Source organism: Trachurus trachurus, assembly GCF_905171665.1.
Source record: "Trachurus trachurus genome assembly, chromosome: 2".
NCBI classification, from domain to species: domain Eukaryota; kingdom Metazoa; phylum Chordata; class Actinopteri; order Carangiformes; family Carangidae; genus Trachurus; species Trachurus trachurus.
This window is the reverse complement of record NC_139914.1, coordinates 2021498-2043023: the sequence shown is the minus strand read 5'-3', so window position 1 is coordinate 2043023 and position 21526 is coordinate 2021498. Positions and strand designations below refer to the sequence as shown.

General features: G+C 44.1%; 1 protein-coding gene across 1 annotated transcript in view; it reads left to right on the top strand.

Annotated features, from left to right (window-relative positions):
* The first annotated feature begins 401 nt into the window (after nucleotides 1–401).
* Nucleotides 402–21526, top strand: part of ahr2 (aryl hydrocarbon receptor 2) — a 73535-nt gene continuing 52410 nt past the window's right edge. Inside the window, exons 1-2 of the mRNA XM_083985482.1 lie at nucleotides 402–836; nucleotides 10969–11156. Of these exons, the coding sequence (XP_083841608.1) occupies nucleotides 778–836; nucleotides 10969–11156 (247 nt within the window). The 5' untranslated portion in view covers nucleotides 402–777. The remainder of the gene's footprint in view (nucleotides 837–10968; nucleotides 11157–21526) is intronic.

Here is a 21526-nt window from a genome sequence, read left to right as displayed (position 1 = left end):
CAGTAGCCAATATTCAGTAATATATTTTATTGTTTATTCGTGAATGGTAAATGAAAACAATGTGTAGCTATATAAATAAAGCAGGTATTTATTAGATCTGTTAATATGTTGACAGATGTAGTTGTATGAACTGTTATTGTGTTGTTTTGATAACAAACTAATAACTAACACTGTACTAACTGTAACAAAGTTCCTCCTTAAGGTCTTCCTGGTTGGAATGCGGTTTTCCAGTCATTCCTCGTCTACGCCGTCAGTCTCGCTTGGCCCACATTCGGTCCACCTTAAATATTTCTGCTCTCGCGTTACAGTGACACACACACACACACACATACACACAGAAACCGCGGCGGGAGCGCGCAGCAGCAGCACAAACCCTGTCAAATCACAACGGAGGTGGCGCGCAGACGGAGGGACTTACATAAAACTCCTCCGAGGACTTCACGAGCTCCTTTTTAACGTCTAAAAACTCACGCAACCGTCGGTAAACCGCTGTGGAAGTAACGTGAACGGCCTCGACATGAAACGTAGCGTCGGTTTGTGAACGTCAACAAAGTAAAAGTCGAGTTTTTTTTTCTTTTTTTTTTCTTTCTCAACGGCCGCCGCCGAGGAGTCTGGGGGATTTCTAAGTTACTTCTTATTCTTTTAACGGTGAAACCACTTTCTTCTTACCGGAATCTGCCTGCACCGACCACATCTGGAGCCGCTGGTGCCGTGAACGCAACACCGGGGGACAGAGCCGCTCTCTAGCCGACTTCCTCCGCCCCTCGGTCGGCCACCATGCTGCCGAATACGACGCTGTACGCGGCCAAGAAACGGAAGAAGCCGGTGCAGAAAATGTGAGTGGCGTTCAAAGAACCAGCGTTTTTTTTTAATATATAGGAATAATCAATAATCACACACAATAACTGACCGTGATGTGTTCACTGACCTCATGACCTGTATTGTACTTCTCCTGTAGTAAACATGACACATAGGCTATTATACGTTGTAATATCTCCATAGAAACTCCACATATTGATGATTATTGGTGCTTTATGTCACTTAAACCTGATTAGTATGTGTTATTGATCTCATGTAGCTCCACATCTTGTATTATAAAGCAGAGCAGGGTCGGTTCCAGCTGTGTAAACATGTATGTTATAGTCCATACTCTGACATGGTGCAGGCTGTATGTAGTCAGGTTATTATAGGTTGTAATAGTGGAGACATTGTCTGTGAGGCAGTAAAAAAAAGTCTGTCATATTTCGCCCGCTGTGCTGCTGCTGCTGGTGCAGAGTAGACGTGATGATGTGCAGCTCTGCAGCCCGGAAAATAAAGACAACTGTTGCTTCAGTATTATTTAAATCTAATTATACCATGGGAGACAGCTGGGCTTCCACTCTGATTCATGCAAATGCTCTCGCTGCTTTCAAACACCTCTCACTTCTCCCCCTGACTGACTGCATGTGTTATTTTCATTGTTTGGTGTGTGTGCATGTGTGTGTGTGTTTTGTAGGACGAAGGAGAGAGTGAAACCCCACATCAATAACCTCCTCATGACACCTTCTTCTTCTTATTCTCTCTCTCTTGGCCGGTGCTGGTTTCCCCTGCAGGGCCCCAAACCACAATCTGAGCAGAAGGTCGTTCTTCAACCAGCAGCACCTTCTCATGGTTCCTCTCGCTTTAATTAATCCAGCTGTAAGGAACCATTCATAAAACTTCTGCTCAGCACTGTACTTTTATGGTTTTTAAAGGGATAGTTCAACATTTTTGGCAAATTGGCCCATTGCCATAATCCTTATAGCATTAGGAGTAGGTTCGTTACCTTTAATTGTCGGTGCAAGCTATTTTTAGAACGGCGGAGCAGAGCCGCAAGCTGCTATGAAGGCACGTGGGATTTCTTGGTTTCCCTCATCAGACTCATCAAATACACAATCCAACAACTCCACAACGCTCTGGTGGACAAGTTGTGACCTGCACATTCACCATGCTATGAGATAATAACACAACGTTACCAGACAGAGTTGTTTTAGAGGGAAATACAGAGACTGCTTGATGAAAAACTGCCCCCGACGGGAACGTGCATCAGCGGTTTTGCATGAATTCACCTCTAAAACAACTCTGTCTGGTAACGTTGTGTTATTATCTCATAGCGTGGTGAATGTGCAGGTCACAACTTGTCCACCAGAGCGTTGTGGAGTTGTTGGATTGTGTATTTGAAACCAAGAAATCCCATGAGCCTCCATAGCGTAGCTCTGAGCAGCTCACGGCTCTGCTCCGCCGTTCTGAAAACAGCTTGCACCGACAATTAAAGGTAACGAACCTACTGCTATGACTATAGGGATTATGGCAATGGGCCAATTTGCCAAAATGTTGAACTATCCCTTTAAGTGGTGCTGTGAAGAACCTTTGAGTGCAAACGGTCCAATCAAAAAACTTTAGGTTCTACGTCTAATTGTGCTTTATTTATATATATGAAGGGATGCTCTCTTTAGCACCGGGGTCAGAGAGTTCATCTGACTTCATGTTGCTGCAAAGAACCGTTCTCTCTCTGGAGCAGCAGCTTCCTCCAGAAGGATCTTCCTCATGGTGCTGTGAAGAACTTTAAAGAGGTTCTTAATCCACCAAACTCATCTCATAATTATCTCATCATTACCTTCGTAGTGGCGTGAAGAGCCCTTGCAGGACGTGTGTGCTGCTCCGTCCTGCTCGCTGTGATTGGACCAGATTGTGAGTTTTGGAGGTTTTGAAGGAGCCAGACAGAGCGTTAACGGCCTCATACAGAACCGCAGGCCCGAGCAGAGGACCAGAACCCTGCCAGAACCGTGGTTTCACTGTGTGTGTGGTACTACCTGCATTAATCATAATCAGGACGTGGAGCGAGAGCGCTCTCACGCAATGTTTCCACGAGGGAGGGAGGGAGGGAGGGAGGATGGCGTAATCTGAGACTCGCTCTGTTTTTTTTCTCCTCCTCCTCCGAATGCCACAACATACTTTTTTCCTGTCTTTCCTTCTGTCTCTGTGTGTTTTTTTGGGGGGGTTGTTTTTTTCCTCCCTCCCTCGACTCAAATTAACATAGTTCTGTGTCACGCAAACGGTTACGTAAGGCTGCCATGTTCACTCGCTTGCTTGCTCGCCGTGGTTTTCAGGAAAAGTTCCTCTCCGGGAGTTTATCTTTCTTTTTTCTTTTGGAGTTTTTTTTTTTTTTTTTCTATTAGGGAAATGTTATTGAAGTGAGTCAGGAGTGTCGACCCCGAGGCCGGCGTCTACCTTTGTGTTTACTCTGCACTGGGAAAGCAGAACATTTAAATGTGTGTGACATGAGAGAATAGATAGAAGTGGCCAGAAGTATGTGGACGCTCCAGAACCGCAGTGGTTAATGTGTGGACTGTGTGTGTTGAGGTTGTTGAGGTCAGGGCTCGGCTCTAACCATGGATGTATAAAAGGAAGTGGATTCTGGCTCTGAGGGTAAAATTAGCAGTGAGGGTTAAAGGGATAGTTCAACATTTTGGCAAATTGGCCCATTGCCATAATCCCTATAGTCATAGCAGTAGCTTTGTTACCTTTAATTGTCGGTGCAAGCTGTTTTAGAACGGTGGAGCAGAGCCGTGAGCTGCTCAGAGCTACGCTACGGAGGCTCATGGGATTTCTTGGTTTCCCTCATCAAACTCATCAAATACACAATTCAACAACTCCACAACGCTCTGGTGGACAAGTTGTGACCTGCACATTCACCACGCTATGAGATAATAACACAACGTTACCAGACAGAGTTGTTTTAGAGGGAAATACAGAGACTGTTGCAGGGTACGAAATTAAGAAAATATTTTGGGGGCAATTTTGGCCCCCACAGTCCAAAAAGTGGGGGCATTTTCAAAATATTTGGGGGCCATTTCATATATATATATATATATATACACACACACAAAAACATAAACTAAGCTATATAAACACCTATCATAGTCTATATAAACGTTATAAATAATGGGTTATATAAAGTTATGGTTGGTCAATATTAGATATTAGATATTACCAGTAATATGAGAATATCACTGGTAGGTAGGGCTGGGCGATGTGGGGGGGCTGTTGTGAACTCAACAGTCGTTCTGGGGTGAGCAGCCAGGGCCGTTGTATAGGGGAGAAAGGTGATGATAATTCTAGGGGCCCATGCAGCGCCCAGTAGGGCCCACAAAAATCCCCAGTAGTCTAATCTTCGTATAACTGAATTATTCTGCATAAGACCCTTACTAATACTTAGAGTAGGGGTGTGCATTGGCACTGCCCTCACGATTCAATTCGATTACGATTCAGCAGGTAACGATTCGATTCGATTCTCCGATGCATTGCGATGCATTGCAATGCATCAAAATTCTACTGCACTCAACACAGCAAATTTTTCATCAGTCATGAGATATTGAACAAGAGATTTTATTGGCTTCTATGTGTGTATTATCACTCTCTTGTATCTTTGACATAAATGTCATGAAATAAAATTGAATGGTATGTATTGGATATGGCATTTAAATCACTTCTAGGGCTGCCCCCAAAAATTAGCCTTGGTCGATTGGTCGCAGGAAAAAACAAACAAACCTTTGGAGCCGTGTCTCAAAATCAATATGAAAGACTATGGGGCTTTTATTTTGAAGGGCCAGATACAGGAAGTCGTGACACTTTTTGTTGTTTTTTTACACGGCACGGCAGGTCTCTCTCTCTCGCTGCATCAGAGACCCCCTGACAGCCTGAGCTCAGTCACTCACCCTCCTCTACTGTGTTTATCGGTGATAAACGGGCATACTGCCTGTAGTGACGGTAAAACCAGACCGGCTCGTTGAATCTCGGACCCAACACAGCCGGACTCATGAGCGTTAATTAATTCTCAACCCGACCGCGGGTGAAAAAAAAAAAAAAGGAAAAAGAAAGCCAGCGGCAACACTGCTACTGCTGGTGCTGCCGCTTAGCAGCTACAGGCTGCGCATGTCGTTGCTCCGGAAATGCCCCCGGAGGTAATTTGGGGGCAATTTTGGCCCCAGGATCATGATTTTTGGGGGCATTCTTGGTCAAATTTGGGGCCAAATGGCCCATGGCCCCCGCTTATTTCCGACGCTGGACTGTTGCATAAATTTTTGCATAAATTTCCCTCTAAAACAACTCTGTCTGGTGACGTTGTGTTATTATCTCATAGTGTGGTGAATGTGCAGGTCACAACTTGTCCACCAGAGCGTTGTGGAGTTGTTGGATTGTGTATTTGATGAGTTTGATGAGGGAAACCAAGAAATCCCATGAGCCTCCGTAGCATAGCTCTGAGCAGCTCACGGCTCTGCTCCGCCGTTCTAAAAATAGCTTGCACCGACAATTAAAGGTAACGAACCTACTGCTGTGACTATAGGGGTTATAGCAATGGGCCAATTTGTCAAAAATGTTGAACTATCCCTTTAAAGCGTTGACTGAGCGTCCTCGCTTCTTGGATCCAATAATAATAATCAATACAATCACTCACATGATCCATCCAAGATGCAAATATCAACAAACCAAGCAGCACGTTGTCAGATCTCAGACTCTGGTCATTGATTATTAGATCAGTTATCAGCTGATCGACGTATTATTCCATAAGCAAACAGAGTCAAACCCGGTTTAAAAGAGGACGGCTGCAGCGTGTGTTGTTGTCGTGGTCGGCTGCTGCTGCTCTGAGTCAAAGTATTGATGATGATGATGATCGCCATGAGCTCATGTTGTGTAATGCACTTCAGGGAAATATGAAAAGATGAAAAGAAAGAAGAAAGAAGAAGAAGAAGTGGTCTCTCCTCCCATAATCCTCTTGTCCTGACCGTCTGTGTGTGTGTGTGTGTTTCTGCTCAGCAGATGAGTTCAAGCTCCAGATGATAATGACAAATGCAGTAAAACACTCAGATATATATGTATTATATAATATATATTTGGCCTAAGCTGCTGTTGTTGTTGTTGTTGTTGTGTCCTGCAGCAGAGCGACGTACGGCTCCTCTCATGACTGACATGTGATGGACGTCAGTGTCCAGCTTTCACTTCCTGGGTGTTGTGACAGTGGACGACATCAGAGCTGCAGCGTTATGGCCTTACGACGCCTCATCAGTTTATTCTCAGTTTTGTTTTTTGCAGATGAGCCTAAATATCAGAATGATTTAATTTAATAACACAAGAAAACAATAGAAGGATCAATATGGACGTCACAATTATAGATTGTCTTGGTACGATCATCACGATTATTATGCATTATTAGACAAAAATATTTGTCTTGGAAATGTATTCAAGTAAGAGTAATAAGTACCAAAGGAATCTAATACTCGTAGTAGTAGTAAAGTAAAGTAAAAGTAAAGTACAAATCCTCTGGATATGTACTCAAGTACAGTCAGTACTCAAGTAAATTTACTCTGTTTCTGTCCACCACTGCTTATAATGTACACAAAATATTAAAAGTATCTATTATTATAGGGCCAGTTATTAATCTGCCGACGCGGTTCTGATACAATCTTTTTTGCAAAGTGACAGTATTGAGGATTAACTGTGACATCTCTGATGGATAGTTTCTCTGCAGGACTCGGTTGTCTCTTGGTGGTTAGGCGACGCGGCGCGACGCGGCGACGGGTCAGGTGACTGTTAAAGCTGTCACTGTCAGGATGTTAGTTGTAATGGTCATTGAGAAGTTGCAGCGAAGCCAGGAGAGATAAACAGACGCAGCAGCAGGACGAGTCAGTGGTTTTTATTGGTTGGAGCTGCGGCTCTGGCTCTGATTTAAACACTCTATCAGCTGAATGTCAGCTGGGATGTGAACTCAGAAATCTGTTCAGCTCTCGCTCTCCTCTCATTTCTCTTTTTTTTTGTTTGTCCCCCTTGTATCATAACTCCGACAGGAAACTGAGGCCAAAATCGTATTTAGTTTCTTTTGTTCCGCAAAGGTGTCGTTGCCCCGTCGGAGACAAAGTGCCTTTGTGTGAAAGCAGGGGGGGTGTTTCTTCACGTCTAACACACACAACCACACACACACACTCTCTCTCACACACACATACACACACACCCATGTAAACGTACACGCCCCTTCCAGGACAGATTGGGCAGATAAAGCGAGAAGCAACAACACTGGCCGCTCATTGTTCTCACAGGGAGTTGTGCCGTCAGGAATGCAGCGATAGCCATCTCGCCTCGATTTCAGATATGTTGTGTTCTGGAGTATTATTGGAAGCAGATGTCTTATTTACAGGAGGGGTGAGGGGGGGGAAGGAGGGGGGAGAGGGAGAGGAGGGAGTCGGGGAGGGGGTGAGGGCCTCCACATTTTACACGTGTATGTTACAGTTACAGCTCAGACGTGCAGCTCACAACCTTTCGCCGCTCGGCTCTTTTACAAGAAAGTGGAGTTTCCTGTGTCTGCAGGGCAGGCGGCCATCTTTAACGTGGGAAACTAGTGTATAATGCAAGTTTTCTTTTGTGAGGCGTTAAACCTGATGAATTGTGTATTTATTTAATAGTCGCGGATTGAAATCCAGATTTTTTTATTTTACCTGATTATTTCTAGGAGCACAGTGGCTCCTAACTTGAAATTTTGGGAGTGCAAGCTGGAAAAAGTCGACTTTCAAAGCAAATATTCACATTTTCTTTTCATTCATGATCCTCACACACATTGGCCTAACACCTGTAATGTCAGATTACAGAGTCTTTGTCCACGTTTCACCAAAAAACATTGCAAATTTACTGGTTGCAAGTATGAAAAATCCCAAATTTTAGGGGCAAAAAGCCTCCATTTAGGGATTTTGGGATTATTTTGGTCCATAAAAACTTCAATACTTCACATTTCTTGCGAGTATTTCCATTAGATTGGTCCCTTTAATGTAAATGTAGAATATAAGTCTGTTTGTGTTGTCATATTTCGTCTGATCAATGACTCTTATTGGCTTTGTTTGAGCTGCTGTATTGGTTATAAATTATAGATTGGATATTAATTTCAGACACAATGTGTAGAAGAATTGAACTGAATTGAATTGAATTTATTTGTCACTTTTAAAAACAATGAAATGCTATATAACAGCATCATTAAAGGGATACTTCACCCAAAATCGATAATTCACCAATTGTCTGAACAAGATAGAAATAAGTTAGTTCACAAAAAAACAAAGAAGAAGCTGCAAACTGTGTGTTTTGACCCTTGCAGGCACCAGTAATCACTAGGTCAGAGTGCCTAGAAAGTATGCAGCAGTGCAGGTGCACACACACACAAACACACAAAAACACACACACACTGCGAGCGAGCGTCATGCAGGACCGGCCCGGCCTGACCTGGAATCCCCAGAGGAGTCGTCAGCAGCAACATGTGAAGCTGGTTAGAGCTGAGCAGCAGCCGACGTGCAGCTGCTCCGTGTGGGAGCGCCACCGACCTGGAGACAAAAGGTCACAGGTTCCTTTTCCCACAGCGGCGGCGTCCGGACCGTTAGCGACTTGGAGCTGCTTTTCCCTCTGGTCTTAAGTCAGATTGATTAAAACTTTAGGCGATGGATCGATTGGATGCAAATTCATCTTGACCTTGTCTCTGAGAGGCGAGAAGTATCTGCTCATGAGAAATCTCCTCGTTGCAGCCGCAGAGGAAACGGTGTGAGTCTGATTTTGGCGCAGAGGGGACGGAAATAAAAGCCTCAGGTTTAATTCAGCTGCAAAGCAGAAGTGAAGACGACTCGTTTCTCTCAGTTTTAATTTGAGAACCAGTCAGACGTCAGACTGAGGTGAACCATGGTGTCAGACCAGGGTCACACAGATGAACCGTGTGATGTGGAAGCAGTGGGTTGACCTCTCAGGGCCACCGTACAGGAAGCAGATCAGTTTGAAACAGAGCAGAGAGTCGCTGCAGCTTGTTTTCTCTTAAAGGGATAGTTCAACATTTTGGCAAATTGGCCCATCGCCATAATCCCTATAGTCATAGCAGTAGGTTCGTTACCTTTAATTGTCGGTGCAAGCTATTTTTAGAACGGCGGAGCAGAGCGGTGAGCTGCTCAGAGCTACACTACGGAGGCTCATGGGATTTCTTGGTTTCCCTCATCAAACTCATCAAATACACAATCCAACAACTCCACAACGCTCTGGTGGACAAGTTGTGACCTGCACATTCACCACGCTTTAAGGTTTCTGGCTTCGTCACACTTGAGTTGAATCTTTCAGTTTTGTGTTTTCTGTAAATAAATGTGACCTTTTTCTAATGTGAGTGAGTGAATCTGCTGCAGGAAGGAAAACCTCCGTTTCCTCTCCTGAAGTCAGTTTGTAAACTGAGCTGAAACTCCTCCAGACCGTCAGAGCTGGGCCTCGTCTGACCGAGTCCACGGGTGGTAAACAAACCAGGGAGCGGATGACATCAGGCTCCTCGCCTGGTTCCCACGGCAACAGTGGATGGGGCCAAACGGCTCGTTGCTCAGAGCGGAGCTGGTCCGATGTTTTTCCACTCAGACAGTGGGACTGTGTGAGGATGCAGAGCTGTGACGTTCAAGTGCAGCGTGTAAACTATAGGGCTGCAACTAACCATTATGTAAACGATTAATCGATTAGTTGTTGGTCAATAAGATGTTAAAAACTTCCTCTAATGTCTTGTTTTGTCCACAAACCAAAGAGAGACTCAGTTTATTGTCATAAAGGAACAAAGAAACCAGAAATATTCACATTTAAGAAGCTGAAATCAGAGAATTTAGACTTTTTTTCTTAAAAAACGACTCAAACCGATTATTAGATTATCAGAATAGTTGACGATTCATTTAATAATTGTTGCGGCTCTAGTGTCAACTTCATTAATTCATTTGATTAGAAATCGATTTGCAAAGCGGCGACAAAATGATGAAGCATTTTTGTTTTTCGTGTTTTGCTGAGTTCACCTGCTGCTGTGTGTTCAGTCCGTGTGTTATCTCAGTTCATCCCAGCTGCTGCTGCTGCTGCTGCTGCTGCTGCACTGACGCACACACACACACATGTCAGGATGAAGAACAGATTTCGCCTCCAGCTTGTTGTTGAACTCATCCCGACCTTCCTGAGCCTCCGACTTCTGAGGGAAACTGACCTTTAAAAACCTTTTAAAACCTTAAGGCCACAGACACTAACAGGCAAAAACACTGTTTTTTCATGCACTGATCAATTTTGAGATTTTGGGCTATTTTTCTTCCTTATCATGTCTTCTTTCAGAATAGTGGAAAGAAATGGTAGAAAATCCACATTGAGGTTTTTATTTGACTTCATTTCGTCAGTAAATTTCTCCTAAACTCACCAGAAGTTAGTCAGTCATGTCATTGTAAAGCTCTCTCTCTCCTGAACAATGATGTAGGCTCCGAAAATGGTCATTTCCTCCGTATCCGCAACCAATCGTAAAAGTTCGATTGACAATAACAATCTATGGAATTTTACAGTCCAAGTCTTTAAGGCCGTTTTCTCAGAGAGTTTTTCAGACTCAGACTCTGAGCTTCAGCAGCACTTCCAGACACCAAACCTTCCAGTTTGATCCCTGTCTATATCCTGAAGGTTTTTACAGAGGGGGTTGTTGATATATCATTCACAGCCTCATTTATACAACATTTTATTACTAAAAACATGGAGAAATTAGATTTTTTTAGGGCGGATGACAGTTTTTTCTCATTTACAGAGTGATAAAAAGAGATATCCAAAATCCTCCTCTGTAAAAACTTGTGACTCTAATATGTCAACAAAATAAAACAAGAATTTTGAAAGTAGCTTTATCCATTGTTCAGATTTCTGTTCTGGAAATATATGCAAATTAGCGAATATTTCATTAGATATCGCCTCATTTACATATTTAAACATAACATTTGACAAAACTTGCAATATAAAAAATATTGGTGAGTGATAAACTTGGGAAGTTTCATGGTGAAATCTGTTTGTTAAGATTTTGACCCTATTCACCTAGACTGGACTTCACTCAGTTTTTCTTTTCTTCTCCTGCTGTTCTAACGTTGTTGTCTCTCTCTCTCTCTCTCTCAGCCCCAAACCTCCACCTCCCGATGGCGTCAAGTCCAACCCGTCCAAACGGCACCGTGACCGTCTCAACGGCGAGCTGGACAAGCTCACCAGCCTGCTGCCCTTCAGCGAGGACGTCCGCGCCCGGCTGGACAAGCTGTCCGTCCTGCGCCTCAGCGTCGGCTACCTGAAGGTCAAGAGCTTCTTCAACGGTGAGCCACGCTGCTGTGATGTGAAACCGCTTGTTGTTTCTTGCTGTTGCTGTGTGTGTTTGTGTGCGATGTTGCAGCTTGTTTTTACTGGAAGTTTTGCAGCGGTGGAGTTTGTTGCACTTCAGCTTCATTGTGTCAAAGTGCAGGATTGGTGTTGTGTCTGAATCATCCTGCAGACAGAGGTGATGCTGACTCGTCCTCAACGTGGCGGCCTGAGAATCTCGTTGTCTTGATTCTGTGTTTGTCTCCGTGGGCGTCTCCCTCCCTCGCTGGTTTCCTGTCAGAAACGCGCTCTCAGGTTTAGTGGAAACAGTTTATTCCTGCAGCATCGTCCTCCACCTGTGTGCAGCTCGATGATCCTTTTCCAGACGGTTAAAGGGCAAACGTCTCGACTCCTACACTGCAGAAACAGAAAATACTACTAAACTACTGCAGACTAACTTTTTATTTCTAGGAGCACACAATTTTGGGAGTGCAAGCTGCAAAAAGTCGACTTTCAAAGCAAATATTCACATTTTCTTTTCATTCATGATCCTCACACACACTGGCCTGACACCTGTAATGTCGGATTACAGATCCTTTGTCCACGTTTTACCAAAAAACATTGCAAAAAGCCTCCATTTAGGGATTTAGGGATTATTTTTGGTCCATAAAAACTTCAAAACTTCACATTTTTTGCGAGTATTTCAATTAGATTGGTCCTTTTAATGTAAATATAGAACATAAGTCTGTTTGTTGTTATCTTTCTTCTGATCAATGACTCTTATTGGCTTTGTTTGAGCTGCTGTATTGGTTATAAGTTATAGATATAGACATGTGTAAAAGAATTGAACTGAATTGAATTTATTTGTCACTTTTACAAACAATGAAACTAAGCTATTTAACAGCATCATTAAAGGGATACTTCACCCAGGTTTCCTGTCAGAAACGCGCTCTCAGGTTTAGTGGAAACAGTTTATTCGTACATCGTCCTCCACCTGTGTGCAGCTCGACGATCCTTCCAGACGTCTAGACTCGTGCACTCGTTCTCCTACACTAAACTGATGACCAAGGCCTCTCAGAAGAGATGAAACAGAAAAGTAGAAGGCAACATTTGGGTCTCATTTGAATCAGCAGCATGGTTAACAGGAATCCCGCCTCCTGTTTGCTTTCCCAAACGTTACTGTAAATCTGTGCAGCGACTGACTGAAGAAGAAAGAGAAGGAGGAAGAAAGAGGCTGTTTAACTTCCTTTTAAAAGACAAATCTCTCCTCTGGGAATCGGATTATTTATTTATATAAGTATTAAAGAAAGAAAAAGAAAAGGAAAAAAAAGTGAATTCTGCCCTATTTCTGTCTACGGGGCGCAGCGAGGCCCAATGCTCACGGAGGAGGAGGTTATTCCAGTTTCCATCCAGCTTCCTCACATTGTTCAGCCAGCTCTTATGAGAATAGCAGCAATTAGATCCAGACAGCCTGAAAGAGGAGGTTCCTATTTACAGTAAATGTGTGTATATATGTGTGTGTGTATGTGTGTGTGTGTGTGTGCGACCAGCTGAGAGGTTATATCAGTGCAAATGAAATGTGGCCCTTCTGGCTTACCGTATATTTGGAGAGCAGCTCCTCAGCAACAGGAGGTGTGAAGGGAACAAAAAGAGGCGAGCATTTCTCTGTGAGCGTCGTCCTGGAGACCGTCTGCACACACACACACACACACACACACACACATATACAAACACACACACACACACACACGGCGTGCATGTGTGTGTGTGGACATATTACAGTACTTGTACACCTGTCGTGCTGCAGCTTCACGTGCTGCACATGCATGTTCTCAGTGTGTGAACATGGGGTTTGTTTTCATCCAGCTGGTTCTGTTTTAGATTACATTGCAGATTTGTTTTGTAACCAAGGTAGCAAGGTTATTATGGTTTTAGTTTTTATTTTTATTCAGTTTCTCAGTTTGCTTTTTTTTAAATTTCAGTTTATATTAGTTTGTTGTGGCGTTTTCTTCCTGCAGCTTTAGACATCGACAAGAAAACTACAACTAAGCCTCTACTTTACTTTACTGCAGTTTAGCATTGGTTTGCATTGTTTATTTTACATTGCTTATTGTAGGCATGGCTAATCGGTTATGAATTATTACCCGGTTTACCGAGGATTAAATGAACATCATGTTAGATCACAGTCTAGCGTCGGATCAAACTACATCATCCTGCCGTGGTTCTGGTTTTTCGTAGTGTTTTGGATCAAACAACATGATCTGTTGCTGCGTAAAAAGCATTTTTGGATCGAGCCTCAAACTTTCAAACCTTTTACGAGAATGTGTGGAGGTTCCCTCGGGGTTAAGCCGTAGGGAGGGAGACGATAGATGTCATCAAGTCTGATAGAAAATACAAACAGTCTGAAACCTTCACCGTTATTTCCTGACACGATGCGACGCAGAGAGGAGCGGAGTCGCCAAAATGTAGCGTGGACTAATGAATAAGCACTGCACCAACTCCAATATATTTTGTCTGACGGACAGAGCACATTACACATTTATGAGTCATTCTATTTGTATTAAAGTAATCGGTTACTGGAGGAAGACCAGGTTAGGTTACTCGTGCCTAGTTCATTGAAGCATTAAAGGGATAGTTCAACATTTTGGCAAACTGGCCCACTGCCATAATCCCTATAGTCATAGCAGTAGGTTCGTTACCTTTAATTGTCGGTGCAAGCTGTTTTTAGAACGGCGGAGCAGAGCCGTGAGCTGCTCAGAGCTACGCTACGGAGGCTCATGGGATTTCTTGGTTTCAAATACACAATCCAACAACTCCACAACGCTCTGGTGGACAAGTTGTGACCTGCACATTCACCACGCTATGAGATAATAACACAACATTACCAGACAGAGTTGTTTTAGAGGGAAATGCAGAGACTGTTGATGAAAAACTGTCCCTGAAGGCAACGCACATCAGTGGTTTTGCATGAATTTACCTCTAAAACAACTCTGCTCCACCGTTCTAAAAACAGCTTGCACCGACAATTAAAGGCAACGAACCTACTGCTAAGACTATAGGGATTATGGCAATGGGCCAATTTTCCAAAATGTGTTTGGCCTCCTCCAGCTGCTGAGGGAAACATCTGTCTGAAGCAGCAGAGCAGGTGTTAGTTATTATAATAATAATAATAATAATAATAATAATAATAATTTGCATCATAACCCGCTGTTACAGAACACCGTCATAATAACTCTGCTGTGCCTCTGCTTCGGTTCCCGCTGCAGCAGACGGTTTAAGAGGAGCAGATATTTACAGCTGCTCTGCTTAATAAAATAAAACGTTGAATGTTGAAACTTCAGCTGCAATTGACACGAACAGTAAATCCCCCGAGCGAGCCAGCGAGCGAGCGGAGGTGATATATCACCAGTGGTGGAATAATAAAAAGCGGCGCAGCGTTCACTTTACTGGCTGCAGCGTAGGACTTTAGAGTTCAGGCTGGAGTAGAGAGGATAATCAATGACTAATAAGCCCATCAACCCCCTACAGCCGGGTTACGGTCTATTGGAGCTCTGGGAGTAAAGACTGACTCGTTGGCTCTTTGATGTGTGTGTGTGTGTGTGTGTCTCCGTCCAACAGCGTGGACCTGCTGCCAGAGGAAACAGACATCAGAGCTTTGGATTCATCAATTATTTGGCAGCGGCGGTCGCTCAGTGTCGACCGAACAAATACATTTGGAGCCGGCGTCGGGAGTCTGGTTACTGTCAAAGGGGCCGAGGATTTTATTTTGAAAGGATGAGGGGGAAAATATCAGATGTGAAGAGAAACTGATCAAAGTATCATAGAGGTAAATGCACTGCCTGGTTTTCATAGTAACTACTGCACACGCATACAAACAAACAGACAAACAGACCAACAGACAAATGCACCTCCGTCCTCCTCACAGAGCCACGCCCACTTCCTGTGGCGTCTTCCTTCAACTCTTCAGTCTTTTCCTCCTCGGCTCGTGCATCTGAACTTCACAGCTCCTCCTTCATTAGGCTGCTTTATTTAAAAAAAACAAAAACAGTTTCACATCAAACTTTCTTGTATTTAAGCTTCACTGAGTTTCAACAACTTCTCACACTGCACAGAATTTAAAGAGCAGCAGAAACATGAAGTAAGAACAGAGTTAAAAAGGTGAATCTGGCTCAACACAAACAGAAAGTCATGCAGTCGTTACTTTTATCGATTATTAAATGAATCCTCAACTATTTTGATAATCTAATCTTCAGTTTGAGTGTTTTTTTAAAGGGACAGTATGTGAGATTTACCCCCATCTAGCGGTGCGGTTGCATGTCGGCACGTATTCTTGCTGTTGCGTTTACGTAAACTCGGGCAGAAGTCAGAAAAACAACACACGCTGCATGTATCAGGATAAACAAGCCTCTATGTAAACAAACGGTCCGCCAGCACGAGGCAAAACAATACAGGCGTGACAATATGTTGTCATGGTGATGTCGTATTGTTTACCTGACCCACGTTTTACCGGCTTTCTCTCGTCGAGTAAAATAACATCCAGTCGGTTTGCCGACGGCGTCACTCACGGCGTCATTCAGGTGTCTGACTGCACCTGAAGGCAACACCAGTGCCTCCGTCCTTCCTCACACTAGCTACACGGTGGTGACAGTTTTAACAGGCGCTGTCTGGAAAACTTTCTCCCCGAGCCGAGAAGCTCCGGCGGCCCGAGTTTGAGGTTACTTACAGCCACGGTGACACTGAACGTAAAACATGGCGATTCAACATGGCAGAGAAGGTTCGGTGAACCCCCCCCTGTATGTTTGTAACGACTTGTAACATCTCATTCTAAGGTATGAGAAAGCGCTCGTTTGTATGCGGGCGCGATTCCACTTCAGTGAAATACGTATTTATGAAAGCGATATTTGATTTTTGTCAATAAAAAGCCAATAAAGTCCCATACTGTCCCTTTAAGAAAAAAAAGTCCAAATTCTCTGATTCCAGCTTCTTAAATGTGAATATTTCTGGTTTCTTTGCTCCTTTATGACAATAAACTGAGTCTCTCTTTGGTTTGTGGACAAAACAAGACATTTGAGGACGTCGTCTGGTAGTTTGAGAGACACTGATTGATATTTTCCAACATTTTTTAACATTTTATTGACCAAACAACTAATCGATTAATCGTTTTCATAATCAGATTAATCGATAATGAAAACAATTGTTCACTTTTAGGCTGTTTTCACTCAGACTGGTGCAAAAATGACATTTCCAGCTCGTACGTTTCACGTTTACACACGTTTGTTTTTTCTCCGGTCCAAACCTTCTTCTTCTTCTTCAAAGGACATGGTGCTTGTGATTATCCACATTCGGGGCTTTTTCAGGATTAAAACATCCTGTTTCCTGCTGCTTCTGAGCTCTGCTGTGTAATGACAGGTCTGTCTGTCTGTCCACCTGGAGATGAATCCACGCTGAACCTGCTGCATTCAGCGTTTATCACACAGTCGTTGATGAACTGAGGTTGTTTTATCTCCACTTTATCATCATCATTGTGTTTCCTGGGAGCTCTCACCTGGTGCGAGCAGGTGTAATCCTTATTAATCATCATAATAATGATGATTTTCTCTTTCATCGCTTCACTCTCGACCTTATTCATCTCAAAACTTTCAGAATAAAAGCGTATTTTAGTGTTTTAACGGCCACATAAAGTCAGACATCAAAGTCGGCAGATGATTAAACGAGCGGAGATGAAAGGACGAGGTCGGAGGGGAAAACAATAAAAGAAAAAGCAAGTCCATAAAGTGGAGCTTAGTTAACAAGCTGATCTTAAATCCTGGTGCTGATGCGACGCAGCTGCTCCAGGAAACGCGTCCGTGTCCGATTCGACACGTCGTCTCGTTTCCCAGAGCGACGGCGCTGGTTCACCACAGACCGACCGACCAGACCAGACATCCCAGTGGCTCACAGACAGGGATGCACCGTCCACAGCGCACACGGCCGTGGATGATAATTACAAGGAGGGTTTTGTGGATCTAAGTGGTGCGTTTAGTTACGGTGGGATTTCTGACACTTCTGCATGATGCAGCCAGAGTTTCAGCTGAATATGGAGAGAAAAAGGAAATGAAGGGAAACCTTTGGATTTCACCGTTGATCCTTGTTCCTGTGCAGATCTAGATTTGATTTGCTTGACCTTCTTTTAAAGGGATAGTTCAACATTTTGGCAAATTGGCCCGTTGCAATAATCCCTATAGTCATAGCAGTAGGTTTGTTAAATTTAATTGTCGGTGCAAGATATTTTTAGAACGGCGGAGCAGAGCCGCGAGCTGCTCAGAGCTACACTACGGAGGCTCATGGGATTTCTTGGTTTCCCTCATCAAACTCATCAAATACACAATCCAACAACTCCACAACGCTCTGGTGGACAAGTTGTGATCTGCACATTCACCACGCTATGAGATAATAACACAACGTTACCAGACAGAGTTGTTTTAGAGGGAAATGCAGAGACTGCTTGATGAAAAACTGTCCCTGAAGGCAACATGCATCAGCGGTTTTGCATGAATTTCCCTCTAAAATAACTCTGTCTGGTAACGTTTTGGAGTTGTTGGATTGTGTATTTGATGAGTTTGATGAGGGAAACCAAGAAATCCCATGAGCCTCCGTAGCGTAGCTCTGAGCAGCTCGCGGCTCTGCTCCACCGTTCTAAAAATATCTTGCACCGACAATTAAAGGTAACAAACCTACTGCTATGACTATAGGGAGTATGGCAATGGAACTTTAAAGGGAACTATCCCTTTAACGCACAGTCCCCTGAACGCATCCCTGGAGCCTGGTGTGGAAACCTTGTGATGGATGGATGGCGAGGCTCGTTCTCCGAGGACCTTCCTCTCCCCTGACATGTTTGCAGCAGCAGCAGCAGCGACAGGACAGGAAGTGGCTTTGATATTCTTAGCCCTGGAGCCGAGGCCGAGCTTTTCCAACTTGGCATCTGGGAAAATGAGCGTCGACTTTTTCCCCCCTCGCAGGAGAGAAACATGTGGACGCTCACACAGCTGTGGATCCTCCTCCCTCTCCTCCTCCCCCTAAACAAAGGTCTGAAAGCGCCGTATGGTCTCTCTCCTGTCAGACATGAACATCTCCTTTGTTAGCGTCCTGCTCTGCTCTGCTGTGTGTGGCCCGCTGGCCACCGCCGCCGCCGCTGCAGCCAGATGCTGACGGCAGCAGGAGTCTCTCAATTAGATTATTCTTCACCAGGAATTCAGATGACGGACCACAAGAGAGCAGAGAGAGAACAGAAAACAACTTCCTGCTCTGTCGCCTGAACGCAGCATCCAGCAGCTTTAGCATCAGTGCAGAATAGTGACCATTATCGTCACCATTATGGATTTCCTTGGTGCGATTATTGTCAGAGAAACAATTATTAATCCTCCAGGGGAATCGTTTGAAATATTCAAGTCCATTAATTGTCGTCTGTATCGAATGTTTAAAGGGATACTTCACCCAAAATCGATACCATTCACCAATCTACTCACCGCCATGCCAATGAAAGAAGGGTTTGGAGAACTTTCAGAGTCATCAATCAAAACTCTTTAGGAGTTCCAGGGGGGGTCCGGCTTGCAACGGGTTTTCATATAATGGCGGTGGACAGAGTTCACTTTTGATTGGTCCAAAAACACACACAATGAAACATCCAGATACCTCCATACTGCTGGTCTGTACTGACCCAAGTGTCCTGAAGCCGCTATATGGAAAAAAACGTAATTTAACCCGGTTACTGTGCATTTACCGTTACTTTGGCGTACAAAGACGGGATTAATTGTGACGTTTAATACCCTGATTGATTGTGAAAACGAGTAATGGTGACATCCCTGGTGCAGACATGTCGGCCCTGGTGCATTGTGGGACAGTTTGCAGTGAGTTCATCTGTCTGCTGCTGAGCGTCTGCGGTGAATCCGTCTCATTGTGGGCCGCTCCTCTCAGTTTTTTCCCAGCATGCCTGGCTGTGAGCGAACAAAGGGGCGACCCGGGAGTGTAAAGGCTCATGGGAAGGCCAGGCCCGGCTCGCCACAGTCTAGAGACGCCGTCTTTGTCCGTCCCCGGGGCCGCGCCGCCGGACGGGACGGGGCCGAGTGGAAAACACCCGGAGGTTTGATCCCACGGCCGCCGCGCACAACACAACACGGGCTTTGTTCACCGCTGTCAGTGAAGCAGAGTGTCTGTCTCTTCTGCAGGCTGTTTATAAAGACACAAACCAAACCAGACCAGTGGATGGATGGATCTTCTTCTTTTTCTTATGTTAAATATTCAAGCTATATTTGAATTATTATGTTTATTTTCGATTATTAACAATTATCGATTCATTTTTTCGATCATTGCCGATTGTTTTTCCATTTGACAGTAACAGTAAATCAAAATACACCATAAATTTATTGCACCTTCCTACAGAACAACTCTGGAACTTTAAAAATTTAACACAATAAAATCATCATCATGAAAAAAAACGCTATAATAATCGATTTTTTTCACCACCCCTACTATACCAGCTTATTATTGCGTCCCACGTCCACTGGTGTAACATTTGAAACACACTTAAGTTTTACCAACTCAATATAAAACTTCAAGAAGAACTTCAAGTCGTGGTGCAGCGGTGATCCGTTCCAGTCGCTCTCCACTGATCGGCACGATGATGGTCCGCGGATCGATCAATAAAAAAATAAAAAATAAACAGCAATTAAAAAAAACTCTACTCGTATATTTGAAGCTGCAGCTCTACATCGCACAACGACAACAGCAATATTGGTTGTTTTATCAACGTCAGGAGGACGCACAACGTTAATTTGCATTGTTGAGGAAGGAACACGTTGGAGCGTCAGTTTCCATCTTCGAATGATCTCATTTTTTAAATAATTAGAATTGTGTTTGAACAGTGGAGTTGGTTCTGACAGCTGTAGTGAACAGGCCGTCCAGGGTCAGAGGTCAAAGTGTCTCTTCAGTCAGACGGACGCAAAACCAGCACAGAGACTCAAAATGACCAGAAATGAAGACGAACAGAAAAGTCTCCTTCATATGTTTCTGTTTTTTCAGAATCCGTCCGTGGCTGACCACATGTGCTGACGATGTCTGAAATTTCCAAAGTAAAAAAAAACAAGGAAGTTGTCAAAATAAAAGCACGACGTGCAGAGTTGTAACGACGACGGGCGTCAAAGTCAGTCTGATTGGACGGAGGGACGAAGTCCTGGTCGTGGCGTCCGGAGCGTCGATGTGTTGTGAGGCTGCAGCAGCGTTGTGTTGTGTTGTGTTGGGTTTTGTGGAGTGAAGTCTTGGTGCTGCTGCTGCTGCTGCTGAGGCCCCGGCAGAGGAGATCTCTGGCTGTGGAGAGCCGTAATTTGTGGTCTTATAATAGCTCGGCTGAACTTCCCTCCTCTGCTGGGGCCTCAGGAAACACACACATACACACACACACACACACACACACACACACACACACACACACACACACACACACACACACACACACACACACACACACACACACACACACACACATGCATCTATGTACACAGACTTTTTTCTTCTTTGTTTCACATTCAGTATTTTCTCTCCCTCCTCCTCCTCCATGCATTTTCCAGATGTGTTTCCAGTGGACAGTTTCTGAACCATGTGACCTCCTCAAACCGTCGGTCGTTGAGCTGCAAACACAAACTAAACTTCACCAAACAGAGAGTTTGAACACCTGCAGCGACGACAGTATTGACATTAGCATCTGCAGCAGGATTTTCTTCCACCCTAAAAATGCCCATCGAGTGTTTGTCTGACACAGGAATCCTGGGGAGTGTCGACTCCCTGCTCTCTGACTGACAGGCCGAGACGAGGCGTCGACAGACACGAACCGACGTCGGAGTTCACCGTTCGTCGTCGCCGCTGAGGTTTAGACATCGAAGGCCCAGAACAAACAAATAATCTCTCCTATAGTCTCCTCCTCCTCCTGTGAGCCGAGCAACCGTCGCCAGGAAACAGATGCTGCTTTTAACGGCGTCTGGTGCGTTTGGAAGCAGAAGATAAAATTTAAAAAAAAAGTTATTTTCTGTGTGAAATCACAGGATTCATGCTGCGATGATACTATAATACTATAAAACTGGACTCTTTATCACCTCTGCTCCTCCGCGTTGCAGAAAACGACCTGTTTAACTCCCAATAACTCCTCATGTAAACGTCTTAGAGCCACAGGTGCAGGTGGAGAATTATTTTTATTATTATTTTTGAGTCACTCTGGTGTTTTCTCAGTCTTGTCGGAGGCCATGTTGTCTGGAGGTTCAGGACCACAGCCTTTTCTTTCTTCTTTATTGTTGTCGGGCCTCGATTTGTTTTGGTTGTTCTTTTTCCTCTCTGACATCCATTGTTTGCGGCTGAAAAA